The sequence below is a fragment of the Anopheles moucheti genome, chromosome 3 (assembly GCF_943734755.1).
Source record: "Anopheles moucheti chromosome 3, idAnoMoucSN_F20_07, whole genome shotgun sequence".
Classification (NCBI taxonomy): Eukaryota; Metazoa; Arthropoda; class Insecta; order Diptera; family Culicidae; genus Anopheles; species Anopheles moucheti.
The window spans coordinates 14,434,131-14,450,107 of NC_069141.1; the positions used below are offsets into that span (position 1 = coordinate 14,434,131).

At 42.1% G+C, this 15,977-nt stretch overlaps 2 protein-coding genes across 4 annotated transcripts in view; one reads left to right on the plus strand and one right to left on the minus strand.

The window, feature by feature from the left end:
• Positions 1 to 7,683: 7,683 nt before the first annotated feature.
• On the plus strand, positions 7,684 to 9,851 carry LOC128304458 (protein phosphatase 1 regulatory subunit 42-like). The gene is made up of 4 exons (XM_053041649.1): positions 7,684 to 7,767; positions 8,409 to 8,714; positions 8,821 to 9,058; positions 9,141 to 9,851. The coding sequence occupies exons 1-4, from the start codon at positions 7,684 to 7,686 to the stop codon at positions 9,614 to 9,616; spliced, it is 1,104 nt and encodes a 367-aa protein (XP_052897609.1). The 3' UTR covers positions 9,617 to 9,851.
• Positions 9,852 to 10,200: 349 nt separating this feature from the next.
• LOC128300178 (protein daughterless) overlaps positions 10,201 to 15,977 on the minus strand; it is a 63,352-nt gene continuing 57,575 nt past the window's right edge. For 2 of the 3 annotated variants that reach the window (XM_053036155.1, XM_053036154.1), the window contains exons 9-12: positions 15,702 to 15,821; positions 15,482 to 15,627; positions 15,287 to 15,402; positions 10,201 to 14,981 (exon numbers count right to left, since the gene is read on the minus strand). In XM_053036155.1, the coding sequence (XP_052892115.1) occupies positions 14,940 to 14,981; positions 15,287 to 15,402; positions 15,482 to 15,627; positions 15,702 to 15,821 (424 nt within the window). In that variant the 3' untranslated portion in view covers positions 10,201 to 14,939. The remainder of the gene's footprint in view (positions 14,982 to 15,286; positions 15,403 to 15,481; positions 15,628 to 15,701; positions 15,822 to 15,977) is intronic. The other variant, XM_053036156.1, reaches the window with a different exon arrangement.

Genomic DNA, 15,977 nt, shown 5'->3' on the forward strand with positions numbered 1-15,977 from the left:
ATTTCTCTTATTATTATATTTTATTAAACAACGAGAAAAAATTCAAAATTTGGTCCGCTGACCGCACTGACTTGGAGTCGAGAAAAAAAAGGACCTTATTCGCTCCCGCGGGCAATTATATATCCCGTCGCACCGTGGTTTGTCTACGGACCTCGGCTGGTGACAACTTTTCGCTCCGGAATTCGATTTCGCCCTTCCAGTGGTCTTGAACACCTCAACATTCCCCGGCCCGTAACACAGTCTGCCATCTAAACTGTAGTTACCCTCTATCGAGTTCAAGGACCGCGAGTTTACATGTCGCTCTTCTGTACCGACCGTTGTTAGTACGCACCCATGCTTGGCGTATTCTGCCATCCTTCGATACGATAGGCTCCTCCACTACACCACGGACCCAGTTCTTGCGGTGGTCACCATCCACGATGTACACCAGATCTCCAGCTTCCAGCGGCTTCGTCTCTCCAAACCACTTGGTTCTGATGTTGAGGCTCGGCACATATTCTCTAATCCAACGGCTCCAGAGTTCATTTGAGAGCTGTTGGGTTCGCAGATAGTCATCCTTCAAAGCGCCTTTTACATCGGTGGTCGGCATGTCTTGAGAATCACTTGAAGAATATCCCCGCAGGAAGAGATTCGGTGTAAGTGCTACTTCATCCCCTTCGTCTTGAATAACCGTCGTAAGAGGTCGTGAATTGATCATATCTTCCGCCTCTACGATCACTGTTTGCAGGATTTCATCTGTTAGTCGCCGGCCATCTTCTAAAACGGACATCGCTGTCTTCACGGATCTCACCAGACGTTCCCACACACCGCCCATGTGGGGAGCCGCCGGTGGATTGAAAGTCCACTTCGTCCTTGCAGTCGTGAACTGATCGGCCCATTGATGTTCAATCTCTTCGATCGTGCTAGTAAACTCCTTACTGGCTCCTTGGAAATTCGTGCCATTATCTGAAAAGAATTCCCTGGGCCAACCACGCCGACCGATGAACCTTCGGATTGCCATCAAACACGCTTGAGTCGTCAGCCCATGCGCTACCTCCAGATGTACTGCTCGTACCACCATACATGTGAAAAGTACGATCCATCTTTTCTCGTGTCTACGCCCAATTGCTACGTCGAAAGGTCCCAGGAAATCTACTCCTGTAAAACTGAATGGTCTTACGTTGGGAGTCAGGCGCTGAATCGGCATTGGTGCCATTCGCGGAAACTCTGGTCGGTTACGGTTTACTCTGCACCATACACATGACGACGATACTTTTCTCACTACTGCGTCAACATGAGGAATATAATACAACTGTCGCAGTTCATTTTTTACAGCTTGGTGATATCCGTGTCCACACTTTTCGTGATAGCTCCTTACTATCAGTATGGTAATGGGATGGTCGTTAGGCAAGATTATCGGGAAACGAAGATCAAAAGGAAGGTGTTCTGCCCTTGCTGTTCTTCCCTCCATTCTCAGGATACCATGTTGGTCCATCATCGTAGATAACTTGTATAACGGACTCGACTTTTCCAAAGTGATCCATTTGTGTCTCGGATGTTTCTGGTTCCTTTCTAGAATTCGGTATTCGTCCAAGAAACCCTCAGTCTGAGCTTGACGGATCAACAGCTTCTCTGCCTTTTCGTACTCCTCTTGTTTGAGTGGACTTTTCACACAAGTCACTTTGTTCGGTATAGTCTTTTGTCTCAGAGTGGCATGTACCGTTTCCACTGGTATACCTTTAGTTTTCCGTAAACAATTAGAAACGAATCGATAGACACAGGCGATGGTTCTTACTAAAACCGTCCACTTTGAAAAACGTGACACGTCGATACGCAGCTCAGGTACGCTCACTCGATGCAGGAGTAAATGGGCTCGTATCTCTTCTAATGTATTCGCAGGTGGTATTTCATCATTCGGCCAGGATTCTTCACTTTCGTACAGGAATGATGGTCCTCGTACCCAATCGCTTTCTGACGTCATATCCGGGTCGTTACCCCATTTGGTCAGCATATCCGCCACATTCATCTTTGTCGGGATCCACCGCCAATCACAAACATTCGTCATACTGAGAATAGCACCTATACGGAATCCGACGAACTGTTTATATCGCCGCTGATCCGATCGTATCCATGAAAGAACAACCTTTGCATCTGTCCAGTAGACTTCTCTGATGATCTTGAGACTGTGGTTCTCCTTCACAGAACGAGCTAATCGTGCTCCTAATACAGCGGCAAGTAACTCCAAGCGGGGAATGGATGTCTGTTTTATTGGAGCAACTTTAGTGCGACTCATAACTAGAGCGCACTTCACTTCATTCCGAATTACTGCACGAATATACGCTACACATCCATAGGCCGAGTCGCTAGCATCAGTGAAGATGTGGAGTTGTATATCTGATACTTCTGACGTTTGAGCATTACCGAAGTATGGTCTTGGAACACTCATGGACTCAATGTTCCGTAGCAAGCGTATCCATCGAAGCCACTTATCATATGTTGTCTTATCGATCGCCGTATCCCAGTCACATCCACTGCGCCATATATCTTGTATGATCATTTTTCCTCTTACAGTGACTGGAGCGATGAACCCCATTGGGTCGAACTGCGACATGACGAAACTGAACACTTTTCTTTTGCTAGGGATTTCAGCTAAGAAAAAATGCTCTTCTCTCTGTGCCATAGCCATCATACCGAAGTAGAAATAATCTTCCTTCGGGTTCCAAGCTATTCCCAATACTCGTTCGTGCTCGACACCCTTATCGACGAAAAAGTGAGAAGTGGGTGTTGTTGTTTCATCCATTGCTTCAAGGAACTTCTTAGAATTTGACATCCAGTTCCTTATCTTAAATCCACCTTGTTCATGAACAAACTTTACTTGCTTCGCCAGTTCTATGGCTTCCTCTACAGAGTCCACGCTGTCGTAATAATCGTCAACATAGTGACGCTCAATAATAGCTTTTGCTGCCCTCGGGAAACTTTCTGAATACTCTGCCGCGTTCAGGTTTTTTACATATTGAGCCGAACACGGCGAACAAGTGGCTCCGAACGTAGCTACATCTAGCACATACTTCTCAGTACCAAATAGAAACCTCTGGGCCTGCTTATCGGGATCACGGATTAATAGCTGGTGAAACATCTCCTGCAGATCGCCTCCGAAAGCAACATATTTCTCACGGAATTGGCTAACCACCTTCGGTAATGGTACCAACAGGTCTGGCCCTTTTAACAATTCAGTATTAAGAGATACTCCTCCAACTCTCGCGGCCGCATCCCAAACTAGGCGGATTTTTCCTGGCTTCTTCGGTGTTTGTACCACATTCAGTGGGAGGTACCAGACTTCTGCTTCAGAATATTTGTTCAGTTCTACTTCGGACAGTTTATGCGCATATCCCTTCTTTTGATAATCGGCTATCATTTCGTGGACTTTGCTTAATAACTGCGGATCTTTCTTTAGTTTTGTTTCAAGGGATTTTTTTCTTTTTTCTGCCATCGGCAAACTGTCGGGAAAGCTTCGAAGATCCACCCGCCACAATAGACCTGTTTCGAAATGTTTCCCTCGTCTGACAGTGGTTTCCTCAAGAATTTTTCTTGCCCTTTTTTCTTCAACAGGCTCTGGGATGTTGTATTCTGTTATTGTTTCTTCCGTGTATTGTTTTTGCATAACATCGTGTAGCTGACGATTCGTCATTTCCACATGATGGAAGAGCATATATGTTTGTCCCTGTCTCTTTTGAGCATTTGATCCGTAAATAGTCCATCCGAGCTTTGATCTGACTGCTATTGGTTCGCCTTTACGACCAATTCGAGATTCGAGAGGGGCTAGCATTTCCACATTATTAAGTCCTATAATGATTTTCGATTTCATTGTTTGATCATAATCAACTGGGATATCCCGCAAATGCGCAAATCGTTTCGTTAAAGAAGACATTGAAATCTTTTGTTCGGGTAGTTGGAGTTTTGATACCGTTCGTACGTCACATAGAGAGAATTTCTCCGATGAATTTCTAGCTGATACCGAAAGTTGTAATTTCTTCGATTTATCTTCTTGGCGATTTACGTCGTTTGTCCAACAAATGATTAGAGGCTCTGCTTCACCGTCCGCTTGTAGGGCGTTCGCCAAACTTTCTTCTACGAGCGTAGCCGAGGAACCCTCATCAATAAACGCCATGGTGTCAACTTGCTTATTTCCGTTGTACAGGGTGATCGGTATTGTTCTAAAAATAACTTCGGGATTATTACAACATTCACTTACGTTCTGTACTTGTAATATTGTTGTTACTCGATGTAATAAGGGATTATGCAACTCCGTGCATCCGGCTACATTGCAATGACGGGAGGCAGTACATTCTTCATTACACCCTTTTCTAAGACAGCGCTCGCAGAGTCCCAAACTATCCTTGGTTTTGATCTTCTCTGCAAGACTCATATTTTTAAAAGTAAAACAGTTTTTTAGAACATGGCCCGGTTTGTTACATACCCAACATTTCCATCCGGCTTCCTTACGTCCAGCTTCTTTCGTGGTATTGTGTACCTGCACACATTCTCGCTTCTTGTTTGCATTTCGAATCGGTTCAGGTTGCGTCGATCTAAAACTCATTACTTCATTGGCCTCTCGCATTACTTCTTGTAAGTAGCTTGTAAACATCGCTAGCATGGGACCTGATTTATCCTTCTTGAAACGCACCCACTCTCTTTGGTCGCTAGTTGGTAACTTTCCGATCAACTCCTCTACCAGTAGTGGATTATCGGCGTGTTCCTTCAGATCACAAGCAGTTATGTGTTCGTTCAATTGTTTCACCTTCATGCCAAATTTTATGAACGATTCAAGGTTGTTCGCATTTGGAGCCGCTACTTGACGCACTTGTTGTAGAAGGGATTTCAGTATTTTTCCCGGTCTTCCATAAAGTTCCTTAAGATCTTCGATGACGTTTGGAACAGATTCAGGTAGAATCAGGCATCCTTTCACGGCTTCTAAAGCTTCTCCTTCCAAACTTTCAATCAACCTAGTCAGGTTTTCAATATTAGAAAAACCGCAAGCTTGAGTCGAGTTGACGTAACTGCTATAGAACAGCGGCCAACGTTCGGCTTCTCCACGAAACTTCGGTAGTTTTCTGCTAACTACTTTCCGTGCAGCCGTTTGTGCCGGTGTTAGTTCTTCGATATTTCCAATTGTCTCGTTCGGAGTAGATACTGCTGCAACTCCTGATTCTTTTTGGGCCTTTTCCAATTCTTCTTTGAACCGGCTTTCACACATGCGCAACTCCTTTTCATGGCTAATCTTCATTTCATACATTTGTCTTTGGAGAGCCATTTCCTTTTCATGTTGAGCTTGAAGCATTGACAAACTGTTTTCTAAATCTCCTTGTCGCTGCCTTTCCATCATCGTTAGATGCTTTTCATCCTCTAGTTCACACTGCGTGCGTTGCGTCGACCGCCTTGTTTTCGGCATTTTGAAACTAGGTTTTAGCACTAAACAAACAATTCAGCAAAAATCTAAACGCCTTAGTATTTAAAACTGGCTTCAAACGCTTTCATAGAAGTCCGTGTTAAACTTTAACATGAAACGAGCTAGCTTGTTCGAACACCGAATTCGCCAGACTATGGTCTATTGTCCGTCTCACAACGCTCACCAATCGTGATCAAACCTGTATTTCACTGAAATCCTTGTCTTTATTTCTCCCTACTGTTGCTTGCGAGTTCAAGCTTCGGGTTGATTCTAAAGCACTATTTTCTTGGTTAAGACACTCCTAATTCGTGTCCATTCCTGTTCAAACCGACATTTTCGCCGAAATCCGTTCCCTTTCCCGTTCACTGTAAATGTGTGTGTTCAAACCTAAGGACTCACTGTCTTTCGTTGGTAACGCAAGACCGATCGCGCTAAAACACGTTTCCACGAATCGATTGTCCCTCACTCTGACGCTGAATAAGCGTGCGCGTTCAAATCAGCATTTTCGCCGAAATCAGTTCTTTAACTATACCACACGACAAACTTAGACGTTTCAGCCATGGGAATCTATAAATTTCTTTTGTTCTGCTTTCTGACGCTCACTGTTCACGTTCAAACTAGCATTTTCGCCGAAATTCCTTCCTTAACTCTGACACACGACAAACTTGTGCGCTTAAGCCACGGGATTCGCTGAATTTCTTTATTTGACGCAACATCGATCGTTCAGACACGTGGATTTCTATCCGCAGAACGTTTTTCACTTCACACGCATACTACCGTTGCTGTCTCTGATTTTATTAGGCATAGGATTCTGCGTATTTCCACAACCGGGCTCACGAGCACACTTTACACAGAGGCACAAAGCCTTTCTTGTCCTTTGCGAGAACGTTTAGCCTGCGTTAACTTTCCCCTACGCACATTCGTACCGAGAACAGTTTCACGCGTCTTTTACACCGAGCTCACAAGTCGAAGACTACCATGTATCGCGGTCGTAGTTGTGGCGCTTTTTTAATCTCACTCCATCGTTTTCCGATGACCACAAATTTTGAAAATGTTCGGACGCGGCTAGATTGGAAATTTTGTCAAATTTCTCTTATTATTATATTTTATTAAACAACGAGAAAAAATTCAAAATTTGGTCCGCTGACCGCACTGACTTGGAGTCGAGAAAAAAAAGGACCTTATTCGCTCCCGCGGGCAATTATATATCCCGTCGCACCGTGGTTTGTCTACGGACCTCGGCTGGTGACAACTTTTCGCTCCGGAATTCGATTTCGCCCTTCCAGTGGTCTTGAACACCTCAACACAAATAATATTCACAAAACAAAATTCAAAATTGCAATACACAATGGTGCCTCAATGTGACGTGGTGCAGCCTGCTCTCTGCGAACCACATCCGAAATGACAAACAACTTTTGAGAAAACCAGAACAAACAACTGTCACAAACAGGACCAACTTGATTTCGAGCAGTATCATCGCTGCTAGGTATTCTAGCAGCAATGTTTTCATGCAGTTTCTCACGCTAGTGAGATTTTCAAAACTGTTCTCACCATACAGTTGCTTCTTGTTGAATATGCTTTTTTTATTTTATTAAAAATATCAATTTACTAGTTCTTATGACGTTTTTTTGATGCCGCTTGATGTGTTTTGAATACAAAAAAAGGAATTCTTGATCAGTATCTTATCAAACGAATGGTGGACAACAACCAGGCGTACACATCACAGCACCGATATTCCCTCCTTCCATCCATGCCGCTCGACGGATAGCAATGTCGGGCGTCAATTAAACAAGCCTGTCGAATGCCTAGACGTAGCAACCGTTACTAGCGAGCGAGCCTGTTTCGGTATCAGTTGTTTACTTTTCGGCCTCTGGAAAATAGTCTTTGGCTAGCCCTCTTCCCTGTCAGAACTCATTAAAGCCAGCACCTTCGCAACCTTCCCGGGGGGACTTCCCGTTCTGAAGGTGTTCACTTGAACTAGAAAATCGTTCGCCCAATTTTAGAACGAAAACACGGTTAATTGGGGAAACGGTTAATTCGTTTTACCTTCGACCGAAGAGTTCAGTGCAAAGTGGGAGCTGTACAAAGGCATTAAGCGTTGCATTACCGGTATTTTTAGCGCGTTGTGTAGGTTTCGTCAGAAAAGAAAAGTGCAAGTGCCAACGTTGCCAACGAACTGGAACAGTTAAAAAGGAGAAAAAGTTTCGTTTGTTTTGTGTCCAACTTAAAAACATAAAACCAAGTACATTTCCCTCAAGATGACCAAACACAAAGTGTTTTCGAAAAAGGCCAAAACTAACCTTACGCACCTTTATCTGAATGATAAAAATATGACCAAGATTGTGAGTATTTTATTTAGCCAATATTACTAAAATATTTTTACCAGCAAATTCTCTCAATAATGTTTTAATAAAAACATTTTATCTGCGAATCGATCGTACTCGCACACTCGCACAGAATTCGCCAGGAAAGGAGAATGAGAATATCGGTTATTTACCGAGGCACAATTACAACCAGCCTACTGTATGTGTGGAGAAATGGAAATTGGTTGCATTTTCACCGGCAAGCGGCAATCAGTGATCCCAATTGGCGAATGCTTTCCAAACCAAGGTTCCGTTCCACTCACATAAGCTGTCACAAGTCAGTGCAGTCGGGATTGAAAAGGTCAGCTCTTTCAACGCCACCATCATTCACACGCGAAAATGGCGCGCAAAAGCCATATTCTTTTTCTACTGTGGGCCCTTTTGTATGTTTATTCGTGTCCGTGTGTGGGCCTTTTTCTTATCAGAAGAAAGTTTCCTGTGGAGTTCAAAACTTTCACCCAACTATTGCTGGAGCTTTCGTTTCCTCAGCTTTTTCCCTTTTCCTTGAACTTGCGCGGGAATGTTGAAGAATGCCATTTTAAAGCGATTTCGTCATGCAACTGGAATTTTTAACCAATTTTACACGATAACAAATTGCATTCCTAACACTTTTCTTACAGAACAACATTTACCCAACGAAAAACATCCTGGTCCTGTATCTGCACAACAACCAGCTGAGCAAAATTGAAAAACTAAGCGCCTTTACGCACCTCACGCACCTTTACCTGCAGTGGAATAATCTGCGCAAGATAGAAAATCTGGACAGTTTGAAAAATTTGAAGCAACTCTACCTTGGCTACAACAAGATAACACGATTGGAAAATTTAGGCAATCTTAAGAAGCTCGAACAGCTCCACATCGAACGTCAGCAGCTGGACGGGGCGGTACGGTTTGACTTTGACCCGGAATGTGTGTGCGCACTGGCGGTGAGTTTTCGTTTTCCCGTCCCGTGAGTTAGTACCAATCAATCATCCGGCTTCAACTCATGTGTGTTCTTCTCATGCTTTTTTCCCCGAAATCCCCTTCCCGTAGAACCATTTGAAGGTGTTGAACATTAAAAAGTTGAAGCTCGCCAACGTGGACGCACTGGAACCGCTGTGGAAGTTGGAAATTTTGCTCGCCTCGGAGAATAACTTCAAATCCACGGACGACATAACGCCCGTCATTAGTGCGCTGTATTCGCTGCGTGTGCTCGATCTGCAGGGTTGTTCAGCTCAGCGTGATGTGCACTACCGGGAGAAGGTCACCGCAGCCGCTGGTCATAAGCTTTGTCAGTTGAACAATTGCGTAGTACGCGGATAACAGCTATCTTAGGACGATTCTCCATTTTATTCTTTCCCCCTTGCTTATAGTACTCCTGGACGGGAAGATGATATCGCAGTCGACGAGAAACTTCATCAAAAATTTCCAAACTGTCAAGCTGGAAAAGCAGCGGCGTGCAAGCGAAAAACCCAAAACAGCAGACACCAGCACCAACTCCAAATCGTCCTTCGAAAGTGTCAGCGAACGTAGCAACGGTACCGGCGGCTTCGTCGACCCGTTCAGTGGCGTGCTGCCGCACAAGTTCCCGGGGAGCTCACTGTTCCAGGTGTCGACACGACGGCCCGCCTGCACGCGAGTTCTTCGCAAGCCCGTCAAATCGCCGCTGCTCACGAAAACGATGTCAGCTAACTTTTGTGACGAGATGGCATTCCGCTCTAACGAGCTGCATCCATCGACGACCGTGGTCATGCTGCAGGGCAAAGAAATTAAGGCGGGCACGCCAGTGTTTAAGGATAAGTTGCGTGCTCATCGCAAGATACAATCATTGCCCACGATCGATCACTAGAGAGCGATGTAGCCGAGGGAACTCATGATTTTGGGAGTGTTTGGTGTTTCCCCGTGTAGAATTTCGTGTCGCGTTTGATTGATTGTGTTGTGTGCCGAGTTCTATATACAAAACTAGAAGAATGATACATTTTTTCACACTCCACTACCCGCTTTATCGTGGTGTTACAATTAATGTGTTTTGAAAACGGTAGAACAATAAATTGCAACCGATTGCGTGATAAAGTCAAACTTGCTCGAATGTTTTCTCTTTTGTTCTACGCTACTCTCTTCCTATCTTCGGATGAATATTTCACTTGCTGTACAACCTAAAACATTAATAAAAAAAAACCGGTCCTAGCACGAAATTATTATGGAAAAATGGCACATTTATTTTAATAACATAATATACATTGTAATGATTTTTCCTCATTTTTTCCACTTCCTCTTTCGTGTTGTTGATTCATTTTGTGTGTTTTCATTTTTTCCTTTTTTAAATTTTCCATTAAAACGTAGCCATCTGGGGTATTATCATTACATCACTGTGTACGTTATCATGTTCGCATTCCTTTTCCATTATCATCTGCTTCGCTCACTCTTTCTCTATTTGCTTTGCCTGTCTCTATTTTGCCATTTCACTTGAATGATTGTTGATTGTATGTGGTTTTGTTTTATTCTGTTTTTTTTTTTCTAGTTATGTCCTCCATTTCCTTGCAATTTGCCATGGATTTATGTGCTTATTTTGATTTGCTCCTGGCACCAATCGGACATGCTCCCATTTCCATGCCTTGTCTTATACTGTTGCTTCTTTTCTTTTCATTTTTCCTTTCCTTTCATCCTTTCTTTCTTCTTTCCATTAAATACTGAAATTGCTTCATCATTTTTCTTTTATCGTGAACGATCTTATCAGAGGAATTTTATGCATTGGCTTGAACTGTGCCCTGTATGTTGCACATAATGTGTAATTATCCTCTTTCATTCCGTTTCCTTATTCGCTTTTCTAGTCTTATCTGATTTGTCTGATGTTTTTCGTTGTAAAACGTGCGTGACACGATTGTGTTGTGGAGGATCTTATATACCGTTCGAGAGTCATATGGCTTTGGCAAAACGTAACACGGAGAAATATACCTTCGCATCTATGAATTTGATGGAACCGTTAAAAAAAGGAACAGTATAAACCATGAGTATGGTCAGCGCGAACCCAAAACAAACTAAATCCATGCAAAATGAAGAACTGCTTGTGCTTGTCATTGGCGTGACAGAACTTAACATTCGTACACCAATCTCCTTGCGCATTTTTTTTCCTTTTTCGTTTTTGCAATTTAATGATATTCTTCTTTCTCTGCACCATCTCGTTTCACACGTTGCTGGTTTTCCTTCTTTTCCATTTTTGTAACTCATTTTCCGGCAAGCAGCACATGAACGTGCAGTATGTAAGCTCATACAGCTCGTTAATCATGCTCCCGGTAAAGATAAGGAAATGTATCTAACACATGTTTATAAAAAGGACAGCTACAACTAAAGCATCAGTTAGAAAATAATATGTACTCTCCTTGCGTAAAATACTCTCTGCACTTAACCTATTCGCACACAAACGCGGAACGTGCGTGTGGATTTTGCCTCCATTTTTCCTAGTGTTGATTGATTTTGTCTGGTTCCGGGTTGCCAATTTCTTACCCCTTTTTGCGTCCTATCTCGCTATCTATCTCGCATACCTTTTCGTGCGCAATAGTTCGCTTAAAAAATATTACATTACTACGGGTAAAATAAAATAATTAAAATAGCAATAAACATAAAACATTGGAAGGTGTACATTTTCAAATGGCGAAATAAATCCTATACGCACCCACACGTGTGTGATGTACCGTTTTGTAACATTTCTTTTTTCTTGTATTAATCCGTCCTCACTGCTCTTTTTCGCTTTCACACACGCTTGTTTTGTTTTTCTATTTTGCTTTGGAAACAAAATACCAAATCAAATGGAAGAAAATATCGACCGAACCGTAACGGCGCACCGTAACGATCGGTATGAAGACTACATAAAATAAACATAAACATTTTTCTCTAAATAAAAAAAAGAATCATAAGAACCTGCTTAACAATGAAAGCCTTTTGGGAAATTTTCTTGTTTTATGCCAGTGTGCATCCAAACGAGTGGATGTACACCTTATCTGGCTGTTGTAAAACGTGGTTTAAGAGCAACTTAAGAGCAAAAGTGAAAGAAACTAAACTCAGATAAAGATTTTAAACGATTCGTTTCGTAAGTTAACCGATGTAAAAGTTACCAGCTAGTAATAGTGAAAGCAATGGAAAAACACAATTCATTACTGATTGCGGTTACTGTTGTTTTCACGCTTATTCTTCAATTCAACGGATTCTGCGTATATGTGGCGACACGTTCAAAACAATAGAAATCGTTGACATGTCCGATCGATTGATGATACAGCAGCCTATGTAACGATACACTGTTACACATGTTACCTGCTGAAACTATTATTACAAACATGAATAATACTATACTTGTGTGCACTAGCTTTCACAAGGGGTGAAATGCACTAGTGAAACGGTATGTTCCGAGAAAAGCAAAACGGATGCGTCGCGACATATATCAGAAAAACAAATAAATTGATAACTTGAATAGCAGAAAGAAACAACACACGCGCCCACCGGTACTACGAAAACAGAAAATTAGCAATACAATATTGTAGGTAGACGCTTCGGTCAGTTTGATTGATTTGTCGATGGTGTAAATGAAATCGTTGCATGCATATACCTGAATATTTGTTTTTTCCCCGTCCTTATTCTATTCCTTTCCTTTTGCCCTCTTCCTTCTCTCTGGTACTGTAAACGGTCTGTTTCACGAATAATTTTATCACATCTTTGTAAACACTGTTTTGGCGCCATTTAGTACAAATTCGCAGGCGCGCTGCTCCTCGAGCTGATCTCGAAGCCGAATAAAAACATTACTGTTACGATCATTTCCTTGCTGTCGTCTACCAGAGAGCGAAAAAATCATTCAGCGCCACCAGAAAGGGGAACATTATTTTGCTGTTAACTGACGTGTGCCTAAGATATGTGCCGGCGTTTTACCGGATGTTAGCAGTTCATCATCATCCAGAGTCCACGTGTTACGGCCAGATTGTGGTTTTTTTTTTACAATTGTTATCCATAACAATTCATTGTGATGTAATGTTGCTCTTTATCAGGTTAAATGAAATCAATAATGTTGGCAAACATGTTTTGTGTAATGATTTTTTAAATAAAAAAACTATATCTCGCATGAATCGAAAACGTTTCACAATAATGTGATGCTTTCAGAAGTTATCATTGGTTGAATCTAAAACCTTTGCGTTTACCGTTGAACCAATTTTAACACTAGAACTACCGGTTTAGTTAGTCGAATTTCACTGGAACGCTTCATTTTCATCACATTAAGATTCCAGGGGTTCAACAATTCTGCTGTAGTTCGAATATAAATAATGATAAACCGCTTGGTAGTTCTAGTGTTATTAACAACAAATAAAATACATTAAATAATCAAACATCCTCTCTCGTTGATTATCGCCTTTAATACACACTTCCACATTGATTTGTCGCTGGTATATGCACATTTATCATTGTTTGTCGCTAGATGGTTCGTCTGGTAGTAGGAAAAGTGAATTTCGTGAATCGATTAGCATTTATCATTCCATTTGTCATTCCATTGTACGCTGTTCGTAAACACAAAATAAGAACACGAATAATACAATAGTTCATAGTCAACACAAGTTACGATATAAGTACACTGGTAACTGGTAACTTACTAAGTACTGGTTTAAGTCTTGAACACTGTCAAGTGATATGATGCAAACAGATGGGTATCGGAACTCATAGCCGTACACGAATGGCAGAGAAAGAGCAATTCATTCGTCTTAACAATGACTTACGTTCAACGTACGGAAGATCAAATAATAATCCGAAAAAAAGATCATGAACAATATTTAAGTAACTGACAAAAACCTTTAAATTCGCATCATCCTCTGAATCTCGGTTGGATTAATACAATCCAAACGGTGAAATTTTGTTTTCCTACTACCAGACGAACGTGAACGTTTTCTGCTTCTACTAGTGCATGAATAAATGGTGGCGGTGCTTAATTCTTTACCTGTTTCACCTACAGTCCGACGATTCAATCGTCTTCTGCCTGGTTACAGTGTTACACCCTTTCGCTAAGTGCAGAAAATGATCTCTCTGTTATGCTTTCATTCTTGGCTCGATTTCATGGAAATTCATTCTTCTCTACGTACATTTTGCCGACGTATCTATGCGCTTCCTTTTTGTTTATATCGATATATTTTATATATATATTGTTGTATATATATAGAGAATACTAAATGATATTATTACTGTTCATCTTTCCCGCTATAACTTTTCCACAATTGTCACCACCTTGCCTATTAGGAATCTGGTAGGGGTTTATTAATCGATCGATTATGTTTTAACCCCAGATTAATAACAAAAACTCTTCTGCGTGTGTACTTGCTGATGTTTTGTAATGGTTTTAAGCTAAAGGTTTGTTGCAGAGAAATTGTCGTACCGCCCTTCAGCAGCTTATATACGTGCGCTGTGCAATAAAATCGCCCTAGCCTAGATTCATTCATCTAAAACATGCGCACAGAATTCATTGTTGAAAGGGGTACCGATTTCTTAAACAATAAGTTTGAACGTATTTTTTACACACCGCTACTCCCCTCTGGGAGGAAGCAAGTACATTAGCGTTTAAGTATTTCTTACGGGTGATCTTCTAGCTGTATAAAACATACAGCCCCTACACTCACTCGGATACGCACCTCTGTCCAACAGTACTGCTACCGGAGCAAGTGAGAGAGCGTTCAACTGTTCATGTGATGTTATGTGATGCCCAAACGTACATGCATGTGTGTGATGCATTTTGTGATTTTCATTTCATCTCTGTTTCTTGCTGTTTATACAACGTTTTGTTCTACTTCACGCGCACACGCAGCATTTTCTCGTTCGTGTCAATATGTACAATTATGCTTCCGTGCCTCACCATGCCATTTTATAATTCCATTTTCCTATTGTGCATGACTTTTCCGATTCCTTCCATCATCTGCCCGGTCCACGGCACACCCAACGCTAGTAAGTAAGGTGATTGGTTGGCAAAGTAATTCCATATAGGCTAAACATGCAAAACCATACCCCGCACTGGTTTGATGCGCTTCACAGGCCGTCATGTTGTATCATATTTTCAGCTAATTACTTTATTTTGGACTGGTTGTGTGTGCGGATTTTGTAATAGTGTTGTGGGTTTGTTATCTTCGAATAAAGCAGGTAAAATTGGTATGCTATTGTGGTGGTCCACTATGCGGTAGACTTGGCGGAGCACCCTTCATTCGCACATCCATCGATATATAAGGTGGTGGTGGTGGTGGTGGTGAGTGTGTAGATGTGTTTGTGTATTAATCCGCGTGTGTTTCATAAGATAGAGGGGATGTTGTCATATCATTCCACAAGTGCGGCAGGAGGGCAGCATTAAGGATTAGAAAACAAATTTAGAGCTTTAGTATCATGGCGTCGATCGATGCGTCCGACCGATGATCATCATCCCGTCGATCGCGTCACTACAGTAGAACCGGACCACCTGAGTGAGCATCGCTGCTTAGTCCCTGTGCTCCTGTTTCATACTACTTACAGGTAGCGCAGGGTAGGCTGATTGATGTAGGATATGCGGAGGTAGCTTGGGACCGTCCTCAGCCTTTTCCTCTTCTCGTCGTTTTAAGCATGCCGCTTTTGGGTTTAGATTCCGCTCTGAAATGGCATTGGCCAAAACATTTGAGTAACGTTACGGGGTTCGCCATTAGATCATACGCCTTCATCGCATACATACCTCGCACTTGTTGTTCAAGCGTCATTATCACTTCAACAGCCATATTCAGTATGCCCAGCTTGGTCTGTGGTTTGTCTGATTTCAGATGAGACATGCACATGCGTCCCAATTCCTTCAGCGCTTCGTTAATATCCCGAATACGTATTCTGCAATACATACAGCATTGATTAAATTATTATCTTCATCCTACAATTCTAACAACAGTCCTCTCGCTTCTTACCTTTCCCGTGCGTTATTGGCTTGCCTTCGCTCCCTCTCCTTCCGATCCTTCGCAAGCGGATCCAAATCGTCATCATCGTCATCATCGTCAGCACTAGAACAACTGCGCGAGGTTTTACTACTAGAGTTCCAATGTTAACGTTTAAGTATCATACAAAACGAATACGTAACGAAAACATAATGACGCATACCCCAGAAAAGAAGAAAAGAACAAAAACACAACTTTGTTATGAATTGAACAAAACGGTAACAACAGAAAAAAGCAAACTAACAAAAT

What these genes read in the sequence shown, in the direction of transcription:
- LOC128304458 (XM_053041649.1), top strand. Translation starts at nt 7,684, where the DNA reads ATGACCAAACACAAAGTGTTTTCGAAAAAGGCCAAAACTAACCTTACG. An exon ending in ATAAAAATATGACCAAGATT is followed by an intron (nt 7,768 to 8,408) that starts GTGAGTATTTTA and finishes CTTTTCTTACAG; the next exon opens with AACAACATTTACCCAACGAA. An exon ending in AGCCGCTGGTCATAAGCTTT is followed by an intron (nt 9,059 to 9,140) that starts GTCAGTTGAACA and finishes CCTTGCTTATAG; the next exon opens with TACTCCTGGACGGGAAGATG.